The sequence below is a fragment of the Stenella coeruleoalba genome, assembly GCF_951394435.1.
Source record: "Stenella coeruleoalba genome assembly, chromosome: 8".
Taxonomy (NCBI): domain Eukaryota; kingdom Metazoa; phylum Chordata; class Mammalia; order Artiodactyla; family Delphinidae; genus Stenella; species Stenella coeruleoalba.
The window spans coordinates 10,174,416-10,193,519 of NC_137154.1; the positions used below are offsets into that span (position 1 = coordinate 10,174,416).

General features: G+C 47.7%; 2 protein-coding genes across 2 annotated transcripts in view; one reads left to right on the forward strand and one right to left on the reverse strand.

The window, feature by feature from the left end:
* LOC307189866 (pregnancy-associated glycoprotein 2-like) overlaps positions 1-17,982 on the reverse strand; it is a gene marked incomplete at its 5' end in the record, with an annotated part of 23,339 nt that extends 5,357 nt beyond the window's left edge. The window contains 5 exons of the mRNA XM_079928356.1: positions 1,725-1,778; positions 4,755-4,807; positions 5,064-5,150; positions 17,390-17,469; positions 17,883-17,982. Of these exons, the coding sequence (XP_079784482.1) occupies positions 1,725-1,778; positions 4,755-4,807; positions 5,064-5,150; positions 17,390-17,469; positions 17,883-17,982 (374 nt within the window). The remainder of the gene's footprint in view (positions 1-1,724; positions 1,779-4,754; positions 4,808-5,063; positions 5,151-17,389; positions 17,470-17,882) is intronic.
* The window catches only part of VPS37C (VPS37C subunit of ESCRT-I), a 29,088-nt gene continuing 27,420 nt past the window's right edge, over positions 17,437-19,104 (forward strand). The window contains exon 1 of the mRNA XM_079930427.1: positions 17,437-17,792. The gene's annotated coding sequence lies outside the window, so the exon portion shown is untranslated. The remainder of the gene's footprint in view (positions 17,793-19,104) is intronic.

The following is a 19,104-nucleotide window of genomic DNA, read 5'->3' on the forward strand; positions in this document are numbered from 1 at the left end:
AACTGAACCACATGGACTAAGAGTGGGGAGACTGTTGCCAACTTGGAGATAAAACACTGCTAACAACGTGATAAAAGTAAATACTACTAGAGGAATGCTTGACATTCGTGATCTCGTGTGGTCACGAAGTGTGCGTTGTTGTCCTCAGCTGGAGAAGAGATTGCTAGGAGGAAAAGAGTTCAAATGGCAAAGTGAAGACTTTAGGGGCAGCCCAGTGACATGCGAGTGGCTTTCCGTAGTGGGACCGATGGCACAGTTCAGGGGCACCTGTGATGCCAATATGCATCAAAGGTCTGGGCTAGAGTAGTATTACACTTACACAGCTTCATTATTGGGAGAAATGTGATGCATGCATCCACAAGATACTTTATATCGTCCAACAAACATACACAGAGGACCCTGTGTGCTGGGATCTAGGTCAGATGCTGGAAAGTCAAAGTCAAGTAAGACAAGGTCCTTATCTTCAGGGGGCTAGCAGTCTAGGGAAGCTCTCACAAACGCATGACCCAGGAGGCAAGAGAAATGAATGGAAGGGCTGGGCGGGCACCAGGGACACAGGGCAGCACATGCCCTACCACTGGGGGCAGTCGCTCCTCAGCTCCCACCAGCGGCTGGTTGGCAAGTTTTCAAGAGAAGTTAGAAGTCTGGATATTTATGTAAAATCCCCTGATTTTAAATGTTAGCGACCAATTTTGTTTGTTTTTTTCAAAAAACATAGTGTGAGCCAAACCTCAAACAACTAACTGTGTGCTGGATTCAGCCTGCAGGCTGTGCAGGTTTTTATTTCTGGCCTAGAGGTGGGAGTAGAGAGGGGACAGAGAGGGGGTTCAATTCATGTTGGTCGAATGAGTAAGAGACCGAATGCATCTGAACCATGTTAATTTTCCTTCCTTATGTAAAGAAAGATTACCAGGGTCATATAAACCAATGAATTGAATAATGTCCACTTGCTGAGCATCTGGTATAATTCCCCACTAGGGTCCATGCCTTGAAACATTTTCTCTACCAAACCAAGCATGCAAAGAAATAACTTCTAAGTGTCTTATCAGTCAAAGAAGACAAAAGAGACCACTCAGAGCTCCTGCTCAGCCTGAGGTGAACAGGGCTACCTGTTAAACTGTTATTCCAGCCAAAGTAAAGATGATGGAGTTTTATGGTTCCTTCCAGGCTTCCCAGGACGTGGGTGTTCCTGCGTGAGATCTATCCAGGCCTGTCCCTTGGGTAGAACAACGGGAGGCTGGCCTGGTCACCAGGTGGGTGATAGATTGGGTGCTGCGTCTTCCTACTCATTTTTGAATGTTGTTAAAATTCAGTTTTGGTGTTTCAGTCCCTACGCAGGGTATCTGACGGCAACTAGCAAGTGACACACACTATACCATTTAGCTCAGCAATTCTACTTCTAGGGAACTATCCCAAAGATACACTGGTGGGCTTCCCTGGTGGCGCAGCGGTTGAGAGTCCACCTGCCGATGCAGGGGACACGGGTTCTGCCCCGGTCCAGGAAGATCCTACATGCCACGGAGCGGCTGGGCCCGTGAGCCATGGCCGCTGAGCCTGCGAGTCCGGAGCCTGTGCTCCGCAATGGGAGAGGCCACAGCAGTGAGAGGCCCGCGAACCGCAAAAAAAAAAAAAAAAAAAAGATACACTGGGAAAAATACAAAAAGACATATGTACAAGCCATTCACTGCAACACTGTTTGTAAAATGAAAAGATTAGAAACTTACCTGTAGTGGCCACCCACGAGGGAGTGTTCAGTAAGGCACAGGGCATCCGAACAACTAGAGAGAGACGTGAAATGGGTGAGGTCTTCAGGGTGTACTGTTTAGTTTTTAAAAAAGAGGGACCAAAAAAGTGCTTATAGTTTGTTACTTTTACATACACATATATGTCTGTTTTCAATAAAACTAAAAAAACCTATAATTTATGGGGGAGGGGCAGGGACGGAAGTGAGATTTTTCTTGTTTTATAATTTGACTTTGCAACCATGTAAATGTGTTCCAGAATTTAAAAATACATAAATAAACACATCTGTCGAAATTGAGAACTAAGACAAATGAGCCTAATTCTACCAAGTTGGTGACCCAGCCGCACACAACAAAACATTACTTAAGTGGCTTTAAAATGCAGAAGTCTGACCTACATTCAGAGTGGGATATCTTCTAAGAACAAAGACAAACACACAAACACATCCTCCCTCCAAAACCAAACCCAAAACAAAAAACCAAAGAAATCTGAAACTATATCCAGCACCTTATTGTTGGTGATGTTGCTACTGCTATTTTGAGAGTATCTTATGTATGTTACAGGTTAGAGCAAGTAAGTAATTAATGCTAATGTTGTTATGAAGCACGACTTCCAGTGGAAGAGAGAAAAGATGTTTACATATGAAACAAAAAGCTTCAGTAAAACCCTGCGGTCTGAAAACTTGAATTGGAAGTATAAGTTGTACCAATTAATTATTTTCCTTTCTTTTTTTAAAGAAAATCTCTACTTTCTGGGTCTGACCACTGAAAAGCCTAGAAGCAATGGCAACTTGATAACAGGGACTTAGTGACTACCCTGAGGCCTAGCCTGTGGCCTCTGAACACCATTTCCCACCAGAAGATACAGAGATTCTTGAAGAGACGGTTGATTTCAGGGCTGGGCCAAGAAATGCACAAGGTACGCCTTGGAATCTTGAAGGACCAGAAAGTTGAGGGCCTTCAAAGACCACCAGGGGCCGCGCAAAAGTTTAGGAATCCATATGAAGAGGCCAAAAGTGGGATAATTTTAACATCACATCAAATTGATTGAAACAAATTAAATATATAAAAAGCCATGACTAGTGGCGCAGTGGATAAGACTCCGTGCTCCCAATGCAGGGGGCCTGGGTTCGATTCCTGGTCAGGGAACTGGAACCCACATGCATGTCACAACTAAGGAGCCCACATGCCACAACTGAGGATCCTGCCTCGCACAACTAAGACCCTGTGCCACCAAATAAATAAATAATAAAGATTAAAAAAAAAAATAGCCATGAGTTCCAAGCGGTAATATACAACACCTAATTTGTCACTGTGACAGATTGCCAATGCACCAACTCACTATTCTGAACACTGCAAGGGGGAAATAATCATCAATATGTATGCTATTTTTGTATGTAACTACAAATAGTCGATGAAGGACTATTCGTTTTAATCGAAGAATTCCAGTAATTAAATTCAGAAGAAATGGTAGAACCGGGAAACCACTGTTTTGCAACATCCTAATGAAAACATGGATCTGGGCAAAGATCATCAATGGATGCTAAAACCATAAGGTGAAAGGTCAAAGGGGAAGTTTATAACGGATGGATGAGTTTGGCAACATCAGGACCCACTGATCAATCTCAACGTCTATCAAAGTGGGGCAACTAGAAATTATGAGCCTCTTGATGTGATGCCGTAAGAAATATATGGAATTACATATGAAATATTCGACTAAAAAGTTTTGAACTCAAGTCTAGATTTAACTACCAGTTTTCAGGGAAATACATAGATAAAGGAACAGAGAAGCAATGCTCTAAACCCAATACTTGGGAATTCTATAGGACAAACAACCCCACTTCCTCCTGCTTTTTAAACGAATAAATGGCATAAAAATGGGGGGGAGAGACTGTTATTTATTAAAAGACTTAAAAGACAACAACCAAATGCAACATGTGTGTACATTCTCTAGATCCTGATTTGATAAATAAACTGTTAAAAGGCATTTTTTTGAGAGGATCGGGGAAATTTTAATATGGACTAATTATTAGACGTTACTTTTGTTTGGAAGAAAATAGCATTGTGGTTATATATATTTTGTGACACGGTAATCTCTTCCTTAAAATACTTCAGCAAAAATGAATAAATAGTAAAAAAAAAACTTAAAGTGAAGGTTTAGATAAAAAAAAAAGATTTGTGTAGTTGCAATGGATTGAATTGTGTCCACCCCCAAATTCATAAGTTGAATCCCTAACTCCCAATGTGATGGAATTAGAAGGTAGGGCCTTTGGGAGGTACTTAGGTTGAGATGGGGTCTTGAGAGTTCGGCCCTCGTGATGGGATTAGCGCCTTTATAAGAAGAACGTAAGGTAGATAGCTAGTGGGAAGCAGCCGCATAGCACAGGGAGATCAGCTGGGTGCTTTGTGACCGCCTGGAGGGGTGGGATAGGGAGGGTGGGAGGGGGGGAGACGCAAGAGGGAAGAGATATGGGAACATATGTATATGTATAACTGATTCACTTTGTTATAAAGCAGAAACTAACACACCGTTGTAAAGCAATTATACTCCAATAAAGATGTAAAAAAAAAAAAAAAGCTTCCTCTCTCTCTTTCTCTCTCTCATTCTTCCTCCCCCTCCCCTACCACATGTGAGGACACAGCAAGAAGAGAGCCGTCTGCTAGCCAAGAAGAGGGTCCTCACCAGGAACCCAACTGGCTGGCACCTTGATCTGGACTTCTAGCCTCCAGTCCATGACAGCCTGGGCCAACTAAGACAGTAATGTAATTCTTGATATCGAGGGATGAAACACAGGGTTCATGATGCTATTCTTTTTTATTTTTATGTTTGAAATCTTTTTGTAATAAGTTTAAAAAACTTCCGTTTGGAAGTTTCTGTCTTTAGTGATACCCTGAGGGGCCCAAGAAAAGCAGACTTGGACAGGCCCCCAGTGGCTGAGCGGTGGAAGTCCCACCTGCTCATTACTCCAGCTCTTCTCCTGTGATCTGACCATCGCCAGCCCCCTGCCCCACACTCTGGGCTGCTTGGTCATCCAGCTGGACACTTTGATGAGCCAGGTCAGGACCTGGAGGTAGAAGGAATGAAGACATTTTTAGAAAAAATGGACTGGTCATCTCCCTCCCCGGGGCGGGGGCTGCCATCTGCAGGTGAAGGATAGGGCTTAGGTAGGAGGGAGGCAAGGAGCGAGGCTGTGGGGTTATTTGGAAGGGAAGGAAGGAGGGATTCACAACCAAGTAACCAAGAGGAAGACAGCTTGCTTAGGACCCAGGAAGGAAGAAGCACTGAGAAAAGAATGGTACCTAGCAGAGGTCCAGATCCACCTGGGTCTTCCGGTAAAACTTGTTGGAGGTCACGATCTTCCTGCTGGAATTCCTGCTGTGGACATGGAGGTGATAGAGCCGTACTCCCTGCTGGTGAGCCCCAGGAAGAGGGACAGCCACACCCAGGGGCCCTTTGATTACACTCTAGCTGTTGGCTGGACAGCAAAACGGAAGCTCATGCAAAGCGTTTAAAATGATGTCTAATTTATCTAACCTTCCTGGCATGTCTTGTACCCAGAGTTCCTTTAGGAGAGGTGATTCACCAGCCTAACTTGGGTTTCTACTGAAGTCTACAACCTTCTCATCCCACAGAACCTGAGTGGCAGAATGTTCCAGTGGGCCTGGCCCCTAAGGTCCTCCGGCTCACAGCAGCTGTGTGCCAACTGGTCTGCCACTCCCTATTCTGAGTCCAGCATTGCCGGACATCGTCAGGCAATCACGGAACCCTGACTACCAGCTGTGGCCTCAGCATCCTCGGAAATGGGCACCTCTCAGTCACTCGTCCACTACTTGGCATTGACCTTCAGTCTGGGACAGCTGCTCTAGAGCAAGTCCAGTCTCCCCAATCCCAGAGAGGAGGAAACTGAAGCCAGGGGTGTATGACTTACCCAAAGGCTGCAGGCAAGTTAGTGAATCGCTGGGACCCAGGGCCTCTGGTTCTCAGGCTGGGAGAGCTCCGAGCAGGGAAAGATCAGAGACAGCTCAGCTGCAACCCACTGCTGGGAAGCTCTCAGAAGTCTGCAGGTGCCAGAGAGGAAGCCCTTTCCCCTGCTTCCTCAAGTCTGGCTCCGCTTCTATCACCAGACCTGCCATTGTAGCAGGAGGAAAGCAATGCTGGGAGCTGGCTCTGCTGGGTGCCAGGCAGAGTGGGGGCGCTCCCAGCTGGAGTGGCACCGGCAGGCAGTCGTACAAATAACGCCCAACTCACGCCCCGCTCAGCGGCCCTCGGGCTCCCGCTTCTCGTTCACACAACACAGACCCTCGTGAGATTGGATAACATTGAACTGCGTTCACAGCGAGGAGCATTTTCTGCTCAGCCCTTTGGCAACTTAGATGCAATGTCTTACTCTTTCTTCAGGGAACACCTGGCTGAGCGAGGCTGGGCGTGCTCAGGCAAGCTCGGATTCAAGGGATTTGTTCCCTCTTTGCTGCTCAGAAAGACCTTGGAACTTCGAAGGCCTTGACAGGGGATGAAACCACTCCTGTTCTATGCGGACTTTGCTATATGGATCTGGTTGGAGAAAAAGGACAGATGCACGGGGCAAGGCTAGGCATCCCTGGGTACCAACTGACTGTGAGTTGAGTTCCAGCCACCAGGCTTCAGGGTCAGGTGCTGATTCTGGTCCCCGTGGCCACCTCTCGAGAAGGAATGGAGGAAACAGATTTTGCCCAGAGAGCAGTGTGGTCTGGGGACACCGTGATCACACAGGGGAAGGTTAGACAAGAGCGTTTACTTGCCTCTTGGCTCTCTCAGTGCCCTGGGGATTCCACCAAGGAGGACGAGCAAACGGAGGGGGTCAGAGTCACTGCTGGTACCCCTGGCATCTGATGCCCCTGGTGATAACCATCTCGTCTACACAGCCCCCAGCCCCAGAGCTGACTCAGCCCCACGACAGCTCTGGGGTTTCCCTTCTGGAGAGGAGGGAGAAGGCTTGCTGCTGGTAACTCACAAGTGAAGTGTGTGATGAGGTCATGGTTGGTGACCTGTGGCCTTGGTCCAACCGTGAAGGAAGATTGAAGGTGGAAAAGTAACCATTAATTGAGCTTGGTTACCTTGGGTCTTTGCAGTGACTATTTCCCCCATCTGGAATGTTCTTCTCCCAGCTCTTTTCATGGCTGGCTCCTTCTCAACATCTAGTGTCATTTCATATGTCCCCCCACCACCCCCTCCCGCAGAGAGGCCTTCCCTGGCCACTCCATTCTCCCAGGCACAGAGCCTGATCCATTCGAGGAGCCCATAGACACTGACTGCATTTCCCGTGTGCTTTACGTGGGCACCTGAGAGCTGGATAGTGTCCCCAATTTACAGATGAGGAAACTGAGGTTGAGAGCGGTTAAGCATCTCCCTGGGGCACACAGGGCCTGTGAGGGGTAGAGCCAAGATTTGAATCCAGGTCTGTCTGACTGCAAATTCCAGCCGCTCTTTAGTCCTGGGCTTGGGGGACCAGGAAGCGATGCAGAGGAGACGAGAGTGTTGGGGATGGAGGGGGTAACTGGGAAAGGATCTCATCTGTTGGGAAATATTCATTCTTTCAGTGAACCCTTCTTCACAGTGCTCTGAGCCAAATCCAGAAAATCCTCGCTGCGTAGGTGCAGCCTGGAGGGCAGGGACAGCGTGTGGACTGTGCCGAGAACACAGATGCTGGGCCCAGGGGGAAGGTAGCCTGAAGCCTAGTTCGTGATCTTTTGCCACGAGCCAGTCCCCTTGGGAGCTTGTCCATCTGGAGGGCCAGCTTTTTCTGAATGGGCTCGCAGGGGCCTTGTGGTTTAGGAAACAAAACTTCAGAAAAGAAATGTGACCAGGCTGTAACGGAGACATGCTCCTGGCGTCCTGGGAAGCGGATGCCTAATGTTGCCTTGGGTGGAAAGTTAGGAAGGCTTCCTGGTGGAGGTGGCAACTGAGCTGTGTCTCGATGGATAAAAGGACTTTGCTGAGTGAGTGTGGGGAGGAGGGAATGCCCATCAAAGAGGGCGGCACTGGCATTGTACTGGACTCCAGGGATTGTCAGTCACCTGGCAAGCTTAGCCCTATGGGATACATTATATTAGTCTGGGCAATATGGGCAGTAACAAGCAATGCCCAATTTAAAAATAATAACTTTTTTCTCTTACTCTCTCTGTCTGTCCATCATAAGTTGTCTGGGGCTCTGATTGGAGACATCTTCTCTCGGGGATGCAGACCGATGGAGACGTCACCGTCTGCCAGGTCACTGTTTGCTGTGGCAGGAGGAAGGGCGTGTGCCAATTCATGTGCTGACTATCACGAATGAAAAGTGTTGCCTGCCGTATCAGTAAACAAAGGATGCTGCAGCCATCCAGCCGTCACATTCCAGCTGCCCCCAGTGGTGAGTCTTGAGGGAACTCAGGATGGAAATAGGTTGCCACCATAGAGCCCTCAGCTACTGCAGCCAGCCCCCAGTGGTGCACCTAGAGGGGACTCAGGAGGTGAAAAAACAGCGTACTTGCCCTAGATAGCTAAGACGCAGATCAAAGGAATGAATTCAATGAGTCCAGACTCTTGCATCTTCCCGGACATCAAAAAGCACAAAATTCCTTAACTTGAGATGTTTGGCTTCCTTTCATTAACAGTAATCCTTTGATGTTCCAACTACCTGGCTTTTGTTGCAAAAAGTCCTGTATGTCCTGGCTCCTCCTGTACCTCTCCAGAGTGGTCCCCCTGAGCCATCTGAGAGGCTGCCTCCTGGGTGTGAAGTCCTCAGAAAGTCTGCCAAATAAAACAGAATTCTCAACTTTTAGGCTGTGCTTTTTTTTTTTTCAGTTGACATAAGCAAAGCATTTGCCAGGAGTGACCTGTGTCACTGCTACCTACATTTCACCGGTGTGAACAAGCCACATGGCCACACTGAATTTTGAGGGAGTATGGAAGTGTAATCCAGCATGAGTTTAGGACAAAGACTTGGAAATCTGGACACCGGCACTAATAATGCACTAATAATGCCCAGAAAAGGAGAACAAAGAGCAGGTCCCAGGGTCGGGTGGGGGCTTGGATACCATTGGCGAGGGCATGGGATTTATCCTGTGGACGACGGGGATCTTTGAGTAGGTGGGTGAAATGTTAGACTGCGGAGAATGGAGGAGAAAAAAGGAAAGAGAGGCTAAAACATCAGAAGGATACAAGAGATGAAAGACGTTAAGAGAAAGGAAGTACATTAAAAAAAAAACCCCAGAAGCTGTAGAAATGGGGTAGGGGGAGCATTTGGACACTGAGTGAAGGTCACGGCTGCTGGCTTCCAACCATCCATTTTGGTGGGAAGAAGGGGTGTAGACAGATACTTCGGAGGGTTGTTTGTGCTGGAGAGTCAAGACTTTGGCGGGGGCATAAGGAACCACCTCAAGACTCTTTAGTTTTTCATGAAAACAAAGGACTAGACTCACTCTACGGTGAACTTTCAGAAAAGAACAAGGACAAAGGTTAAATGGGAAGAAGGCAGATTTAACTTTAATTTGATAACAACTTCTGTCTTTAAGTTACCATTGTTATTCCAACGGTTTGCCAAGCACCTTGCAGAGATAGGCGTGTGTGTGTGTGTGTGTGTGTGTGTGTGTGTGTGTGTGTGTGTGTGTGTGTGATGTTTGGAAATGTTAATTTCCTTCCTGTTCTCACAGGGCAGGAAAGAAGGAATGGAAAGGTAATACTCTAGGCCAGGAGGAGGGTGCTGGTTAAAAGCTTTGTGGTGTTCTAGAACTACACTGAAGGAAGCTCCCACCCCTGCTGGTGTTTGGAAGGCGAAGTTAAATGAAGTTAAAAGGGGAGATAGGCAGAAAGAGTAAGTAGCAGGATGGAAGGGAGGAGGAAGCTCTCTCTGGGGAAAGAGGGGTGGTCCACCCTGAGGCTCGTTCTCCTCCTGTCACGTCTGCAGGATGGGGCAGAACTTCTGACCAGAGGTCGGTGGGTACTGTAGTCTGATCACTGAACATGTGGCCTTCAGAGGAGCTGGTGTGATCCCCTAGGACTGGTCCTTGCTCCGGCCCAGGCCTTGGGAGGGGCACCTCTGTGGCCTGCCCAGAGACAGAGGGCACTGGTGTGTCATCTTGCGGCTGGGGGATCTGACGGTGACACCACAGTGCCCGCACAAACACACACACCCTTCATTTTTTCTTCTGACACCACAATAGTCTGGAAATCTCAAAGGATTCTATGGAGGAGTGAAAAGAGTGGGATATAAGTTCTCTCTGGCCTGGAGGGGAGAGAAAATTGAACTTGAGTTAAAGATAAAGGTATATGACATGGCTTACAGAATGAAAATGAGCAGAACACAGCACTTAAGAACGCAGTGCTGGAGCCCGATGGCCTGGGTTTAAGCCCCAGCTTGGCCATCTACTAGCTGTGTGACCTTGACAAGTTACTTACTCTGTCTGTGCCTTACTTTCCCCATATTTAAATAGGGGATAATAACAGAACCAAATGAGTTAATATGTGTAGGGTGCTTCGGTTCATGGTAAGTGCTATATGAGTTTTATATAAAGTTGTCGACTGAAGAAAAAAAGCACGATGTGAGAGCTGTGAGTTAAGTTTTATTGGGGGCGAAGTGAGGGCTACAGCCTGGGAGACAGCCTCTCAGAGAGCTCTGAGGAATTTTGCCGAAGAGGCGTGTGGGGGGAGGAGGTCAGCATATACGTGATTTTGGTGAAGGGGGGACGTGCAGTCAAGCACACATTTTGGCAGAGACTTGCTGCTTGTCACGAGGAGCAGGTGTCTCCGTGAATGATTTTAGTGCTTTTCTAGACATGAGAAGATGCAAGAAATAGGGCTCATAAAATCTTTCCCGAAAAATATTTATCTGAAGGCTTGTTCTGTCAATTTCCCCAGAGCACAGAGTGCCTCATTCCTGAGCTCCACTCTGAACTCCTTTCAGGGTGTGTTGAAGGTCAGCGACTTCAGTGGCTAGTGACGCCATCCTTGTAGTGCCAGATGGCGAGTGACAGTCTTTAGTTGGCAAAGGTAAGCATGTATTTTGGACTCAAATTCGTACCTGTTACACCTGCTTTACGTGGGGAGCTTGTCCGGGAGTTAGCAGCTGCCTCAGTGTCATGTAATGATTTCATGTAATGATTTGGAACATCTGGTTCCATCTCTGGCTTTGCAGATGAGGAATCAAGGCCTAGAGAGCAGAAGGAACTTGGCCAAAGTCACTCTAGGCCAAGGAATGTAGTGACAAAACGGGGACTGGAACTCAGGCAAGTTGGAGTCGTGAGTCAGCCTCTTGCCGGCTGTGGGATCGCTGTGCGGGGCTGTCCAGCTATGGGATGAATGGGCTGCTCTGTGGGCCTCCAGGCCTGAGTGGGAGCTGGCGGAGGCTGTCTGACCTCCATCTGGTCTGGAGGCTGCTTGGAGGAAAGGCCGTTTTTTCCTTCTGACGTCTAGCTGGCCTGAGGGGTTGGGGAGCTTTGTCTGTCCTCCTGGAGGCTTATCACAGCTGATGCCAAGGTCAGTGGGGATGAAAGTGGGGGGCAGCTGTGGTGTGGCACGAAAGGGGACCCAAACTAGAGATGGAGCCTGGCCTGTCTCGACTCAGCGCTTTATCAACGATCACACCAGTTCCTGCATGTCGCTCTTAAAAACCTTGTGCGCGTGTGTGTGTGTTGGGATGGGGTGGGGTGGGCAGGGATTTAAATGCCACGGTGAGATGCTCTCCACTGGGGTGAAATGCACCACTGCTCCAGCTGGTGGCTCACCCTGGTTCATCAGAAATGGTTTCCTCGAAACAGAAACAGATTCACAGTCTTCGAAAACAAATTTATGGTTACCAAAGAGGAAAGGTGGTGGCGGGGCGGGGGGATAAATTGAGAGTTTGGGATTAACATATACACACTACTATATATAAAATAGGTAATCAACAATGACCTACTGTATAGCACAGGGAACTCTACTCAATATTCTGTAATAACCTATACAGGAAAAGAATCTAAAAAAGAATGGGTACATGTATATGTATAACTGAATCACTTTGCTGTACATCTGAAACTAACACAATATTGTAACTCAACTATACTCCAATATAAAATAAAAATTCAATTTAAGAAAAAGAAAAGGCTTCCCTGGTGGCGCAGTGGTTAAGAATCCGCCTGCCAAAAAAAAAACCAAACAAAAAAAAGAATCCGCCTGCCAATGCAGGGGACACGGGTTCAAGCCCTGGTCTGGGAAGATCCCACATGCCGCGGAGCAACTAACCCCGTGTGCCACAACTACTGAGCCTGCGCTCTGGAGCCCACGAGCCACAACTACTGAGCCCACGTGCCACAACTACTGAAGCCCGCGTGCCCTAGAGCCCATGCTCTACAACAAGAGAAGCCACCGCAATGAGAAGCCCACGCATTGCAACGAAGAGTAGCCCCCACTCACTGCAACTAGAGAAAGCCTGCGCACAGCAACGAAGACCCAACGCAGCCAAAAATAAATAAAATTAATTAATTAATTAAAGAAATAAAAAAGTAAAGATTTCCTCTAGAGACCAGAAGGGGCTCTTTCCCCTCGAGGAATTCCTGATGTGATGCTGGAGAGGGCAGAGCGGGTGCAGAACACCTTGACGTTATCTGAGATTGCGTTTTCCCCAGCTTTGGTGTGCTTTTGCTTCTAGTGGCCCCTTTGACTTGTCTTTGGAGGATCTAATACAAGGGCCGCTAGACACTGCGTGGCCATTAGTTGAAGGCTGAGAGGTAGGGGCCTGTGGGAGTGGGAGAGCCTTGGGTTAGGGCATTTTGAAGGCACAACTTACGTTCTAGAGTTTGCTGGGGGAGCAGGCTGGAGCTTCCCTCTCCAAGACTTGCATGAAATCATAGCCAGGCTTGGTTTCATCCCTTTTCCTATTCTTGCCTCCTCTGCGCCCTCACTGGTTTCTCTGGGAGCAACTTTGAAATAAATCACTTGTACGTGAAACCTCGCATCATGTGCTACTCCTGGGGAGGCTGACCTAAGATGGTCCCTTCTTCAGGCAACCCACTGAGACCCTGACTGATATAGGTTCCCCGCCCAACTGTTCCTAGAGCATCTTGAAGCTGTCCCTACCATGTGGCTTTGCCCTTGCTTGATTTTCTGAAACCCACACTGGACCACGTGTTTCAGAGGGCAGGCATCTCACTTGACTCACTTGTAAGTCCATGTAAGTAGATCTTGTCTCTATCCACCAGACTCCAATTGTCAAAACAAGGCTAACACACAGGTTAGTTATTAGGTTATGGGTGTTAGGTTACAGGTTCAACTGCTGTAATCAAAGTCTAAATAACACTGTCTTAAATATAATTTCATTTCTCCTTCACGTAATAATAGTACAGGTAGCTCCACAGTGATGGGGACCCGGTTCTTTCCTGTTGCTTTGCCATCTTCAACATGTGATGTTCACCTCTGGTCTAATATGGCTGCTCCGACTCCTGTCATTACATCTGCATTCCAGCTAGCAGGACAGAGAAGGGGAAGCAGGATGTGCCCCTTTCCTTAAACGGCATAACCAGAGGTTATAAAATTACTTCCACTCATTTGTCATTGGCTACAATGAAGTCACAGTGGCACTTTTAGGTGAAAGAGAGGCTAGTAAATGGACTTTTTAGCTGGGTGGCCCTAGACTAGAGGTTTAATTACCAAATGAAGAAGGAGACAATTAGGAGTGCCTGTTATACCCTCCCGTTTCAGTGAAGATAAGCTGAGTTACACTATGAAGACATAAAACCCCCAAATCTCAATGGCTCAACATAACTAAGGTTTGTTTCTCACTCACATCTCGGGTGGGTGGGCAGAGAACCCTGCTCATCGCAGTCTCTTGGGGAGGAAAGCAGAAGGAGGCTCCCTCTGGATGCAGGGGAAGGGAGTGTGTGGCAAATTGGACTCTGGTTCTTAAAGGCTTCCACTTGGAAGTGACATATCACCTCTACTCACATTCCATTGGCCAAAGTAAATTCCATGGTCATGGTAAAGCTGGGGGTGGTGGGTACATAGAAGGGCAGGGGCAGTGTGATCAGGATATTTATGATAAGTAACAATGGCCACCACCCTTCATTCTTGTGCCTATATTTTGTTCTTCTTTGCTTCTCCTCACCCTGCTCCTCAGCCTCTTTTGGTCTGTAGATACGGATTTGGATGAGATTATATGAGAGGACATATACTAGGCTGTTAATTAGTGGGAAAACCAAGCCAAGAAAGAAAGAAAAAAAAAAGTCCAAAAACTATAAGAAAGCATGTTTGTAATCACAATTCTCCATTTATACAAGATTAGGTGTATGTGTGGTTTATGCATAAATTTAATAAAATAATAAAGGAAAGAAAAATTTAAAATATAAATTCATTTATCAAACCCAACAAAATAATAATAATAAAACTGTACCAGAGTAACCACATAGTAGTATCGGGTTTAAGTTTGGATGCACGTTACAAAAAACCTAAAAGAACCATAACTTTAACAAGATAAAACTTGATTTTTTTTTTCTCCCACTTAAACAAATCTGGAGGTGGGCCATCCAGAACTTGACTGGTTTCCACCTCCAAGGTCACTTCATGGTCCAACACAACTGCAGGGGTTCCAGCCATCGCATCTGAAATCCAGACAGCTGTTTAAGAAGAAGGCGGGGAAGTCAAAGAGACTCATCTCCCAGCTGAATTTTTAAAGCAGCCTTCCAAGAAATCCCTCTTATACATCTGCTAATATCACAAAGTCACTAGTCATGACTAAGAGCAAAGGAGATTGGGAAGTGCAGTCTTTAAGCTACTGGACACATTGCTATATAACAAAATACATTCGACTCTTGAGGAAAACCAAAAAATGGCTAATTCTGTAAGCAGCTACCAGCCTCTGCCTCAGAGACACAAAACCTTTCTGGATTGATCAGGCCAAACTACTGGGCATAGTGTGGGAGCCAGGAGGAAGGAGTAGGAGTGAGAAACCAGCCAGATGGATCTGACTTGTGAGTCAAAAAAAAAAAAAAAAAAGTCTTCACTGGAGATCTCCTGAAGACTGAATTGGGGGTTATACATACCACATGGCCAAACTTCTTTCGAAAACTGCTTTTCCAACTCAGTTCCCAAATCTCTCTCAATATCTTAGCTTCTTCTGACCTACCTGTCTGCCATCCTTACTTTTGTTCACATCACTTCTCCATCCAGTCCACCAGCATAACAAAATCCAGTACTGTGGAGCTAAACAAACACTTTTTAGAAGTGGGTAGAAACACAATGACCATTTCTACTTTAACATTTTTTGTTCCTGATCAAGGTCATCTGAAGGACTGAGATGTCTTGGAATAGTGAGATCCCTTGTTTCCTCTAAAATCCCAACCAAGAATGTAACTTCCTTGATGCTGGAGATGGTGTGTTTACTTTTGTATCCACAGGTCTTAGCAGTACAGGTATTCAGTGAATGTCTGTGGAATGAATGAACAAGAGAAGAGAGTAAGGAGCTGCCTTCTCTTTCTCTCTCTCTCGTTTATTGCATGTATGAGGGCCACTCTGAATTATGAATGATATTGGGTATAATCGAGGCATGGTATATGGGGACATAGGTGCAAGTGATAGGGGACCAGGATCAAAGGGGGTGGGGCTAGAGCCATGGGAAGCTGAAAAGAGCCAGAAGTGGAAAATAGGAAGAAACAAGGTAGGAAAAGCAACTTTTTCTAATGCCACCTGCCTCAGATGACTTGAATCTCCTGGCACATTCCCCCCATCCCCCTCCTTTGCCCTAATTCTCTATCTTTAGTTATTCAGAAGGGCCAGCATCACCCTCCCCCTGCCCCACCCTAAGATGACTTGGCAGTGACCCAGTTGATTCAGAGAGCAGTTTGTCATTTCCTCTCAACACCCTCAGTGGAATCACTGTGTCTATCACATTCAGAAGTTATTATTGTCATTGTTTTAGGAGTTTCTAGGATCTGCATAAAGAGGTGTATAAAATAGTCTTTGCCTGTCCTTATAGAAGTTGCTGTCTAGAGGGAGTGAATGTTCAATTACAGAAAAATGTAGTAAATACTAAGAAAGGAAAAAAATGTTGGGTGTTTGAAGAACATACAAGGGCGGACACTTACCCAGTCTCGGGGGTACAAGAGAGGCTTTCCAAAAGTGAAGTCTAAGACCTAAAGGATGTGAGTGATAGGAAACCTAAAACAACAGTGGCTTACAAAGGTGGCTTATTTCCCTTTCCTATACAAATCCAGAGGTGGGCATCCAGCAGTGTCATGGGGCATGGGGTTCCATGGTGTCAGGACTCAAGCTCCTTCTATTTTGTTGTGTGGTCAGGTATGGCCTCTCGTCTCATGGTTGCCTCATGGTTCAAGATGACTACTCTAGCTCCAGCCATTGCACCCACATTCCATGGTCCAACATAGTACCAGTAAGTGAAAGGACTGCTGAATATAAACTCAAGCTAATCCATCAGCAGGGTCTTCTAATTTTTTACCCACAAAGTAATACAAATACAGGATTAAAAATTATATAGCACAAAAGGGTTTATAACAAAAGGTTAAGGTCATCTGCCCTGGCCCTCCCCATCCTCTAGAAACAGTTTCAGCCCAGCTTTCTGGCAGCTGCTCTCAATGGGAGCCACTCTGACATTATGTTCAAAGTGAAATGTTTGTAAAACCAGCCATGGCATCCCTCAAAAGAGTTATTGGTGTCTCAGAAGGGTTAGTACCTTGAGACTGCTTTCCCCACTGATCCCTTCCGTGGTCTAACAGGTGACCTCTCGTTGGAGAAGGGTGATCACCTGACCCAATGGCCGTTAATTCTTAGCAGGCCTGGCAGCCTATGAAGAGGCAAGAAAGAGTAAACTCTGCCCAATAGGGGCAACGGTGATTATCTTAGCCAATCAGATCCACTCTCTCTAGAATTTGAAATAGAAATTTGAGACTACTGAAAGAGTGTTAACACAAAGAATAAAGAACAGAGTCAAGTAAGAAGAATGAGACCTAGAATATTGCTGTTCCTGGCACTATCACCACCCGTGGATTTTATTGTTATGTGACCCAATAATTTTCATTTTGCAGAAGCTGTTTGAGTTGGGTTTCTGTTACTAGAGACGATGGTCTTAATTCAACATCCAAATAAGGTTTTGAATTTGGGTGGCACGGTTTCCTTGGTCTAAGAAGCTCTCGTTCTGGGGTCCCATTTTTACAAAGCTGCAATTTATGGACGCTGCTGAGAGGCAAACAGGGAATGGGCTTCATCTCTAGGCCTGGTTGTCCAGTACAAACTGCCTAGAGAAGAGAGCGCTAGCATCAGGGCCTTGCTTCAAGGCGCCACCCTCATGATTCTGCGCAAGTGAGGATGTTTAAGGCCATCTGTTATTTTTAAGGCACTACCCGTACAGAATGGACTAAATGTAACCTAGGGCCTCGGGAAACGGCTTACTTTTCGGGAAGCTACTCAAGTGTTGTTTTGAGGAGCCCGCCAGTCAGTTCCAGACTGACAGCCACTGCTGTTTGCCAGGGGACACTTAGGACTGTGATCACTCCAGTCCCGGCGTGGGGGTTCCACAGTCTGAGCTCAGACCATGTAGGGAGTCCCTCGGTGCTGAGATTCCATTTGTTTCCTTTCGGATATCCTTTGGGTCACTTTGAGCAGACCCCCACAAGGCCGAGCTCTGTTAAGAAAGGTGACCCTCTCCCGCCTTCCAGAGGATCAGCAGACGCTTGCGCAGGCGCACTCGCACAGGACGGCTTGGGTTCCGCCCAATGGGCGGTGTCCCTTCTGGGGGCGGGGCAATGGCCTGCGGGGGGCGGGCGTCCACCAAGCGCTAGAGGGATCTCGTGGGCCTTCCCGTGGGTGTGGTCCCGGGTGGCAGCTAGAGTGTGTGTGGCGGGGACGGGAGGACGGTGTCGGGGTGAATCAGAGGCCCCCGGCGCGCACAACGTGCTGCGGGACGAGTGGCGTGGGCCCCAGCTCCCAGCGCCCGGACGTTGAAAGGGGGGGTCACATCCGGCGGGAGGGGGCGGGCCTCGTGGACCCCGGAAGTGTGGGCTCCGGCTCCGATTTAACCCGCGACAGCTGTGGCGGCGACTGCGGCGGCAGGGGTAGGTGAGAGGGGCCCGGGGAGGGGCAAGGACGGGGATGGGGGCGGCGCTGGCAGTTGCTCCCGGCGCGCCTCCGCCTGCCCGCCTCACCTTGGCAGAGGCTGGTGATTGGGCGCGAGGGGCGCGTGACTCCGGCGGAGGGCCGGCGCCCCTGCCCCTCGCAGTGGGAGGGCGGGAAGGAGGGAGGCATCGCCCGAGCTCCCTGCGCAGGTCGCGCCTCCAGCACCCCACCCCCTCACCGCCACCTTTCACCCTCCACCCCCTACTTGAGCGTCCTGCTGGTCACACATTTGGTGACGTTAGAGCCAGTTTGCCCATTGTATAGGCGGGGAAAAGAAGCCTAAGAATGGGGTTTGACTTGCCAGAGGGAGTCCAGCGGCAGAACGGGGTGTGAGGGACGCTCTCAGGGCTATGCCCTTTCTCCAGGGCAGTGAGGTTGTGGCTTTTCAGTCTTGATTCTGTTCTTATCCTTTATTCCGGACCCGGACTTGGGCTTCCCAGCATCACTGACCACTCCCTATTTATGGGCCTGCTGGGTACAAAGGTCATTGGTGTTTGTGAATCTCCAGTGTGTGCCTGGTTCCTCCTGAATTTAGAGAGCGGGTGTGTGTGTGTGTGTTACTGGCAGAGTTGACTCCACACCTCAGGGTTTCAGTCCTGAAACCCTGTGGGAATGTCCACTCTTAGCTCTGGAAACTTCAAAAACTCACTTCCCTTCACTTCAGCAACATCCCAGTAGTACTGTTGCTGACTCAGGCCTTTTCCACCCTCTTCATTGGCTCCCTGCCTCTTACCCAGGAGTCCCATTTCCTACTGCTGTACCCAAGATGCTGCCACCTGACTGTCAGGCTGTGACTGGCAGCCCTAGAGCTGGAAGTGGTGGTGACCAAGGGATTTGGAAAGGAAAGACTTTCTTTGGCTATTGTCCAAAGCTGCGACCCTGGACAGGCCTGAACTCTGGTTCTGGATGGGAGTGAGGACTTGGAGTGAAATACTGGACCCTGAAGTGAGAGTTCTTGGCAGTCATAATGTCCAGAAAAGCTTTTTTCCTAGATATCTGAGAAATCTGGCTTGGTGCCTTTGTAGTTTCCGTTAGGTAGAAATTTTTCTTTGTAGATTTCATCTGGGCAGCTTCTGATGGCTGTGTTTTGTTGTTGTTTGTTTGTTTGTTTGTTTTTAAGGTAGCAAAAGCTCTGATTTCTTGCTTGGCTGCCATGTGCTATTGGCAGTGTTCTGGGGGCTTTGTGAACATACTGGATTCTGGGAACACTCAAGGTAGGTGATGAGCCCATTTTGCAGATGAAGTAAGTGG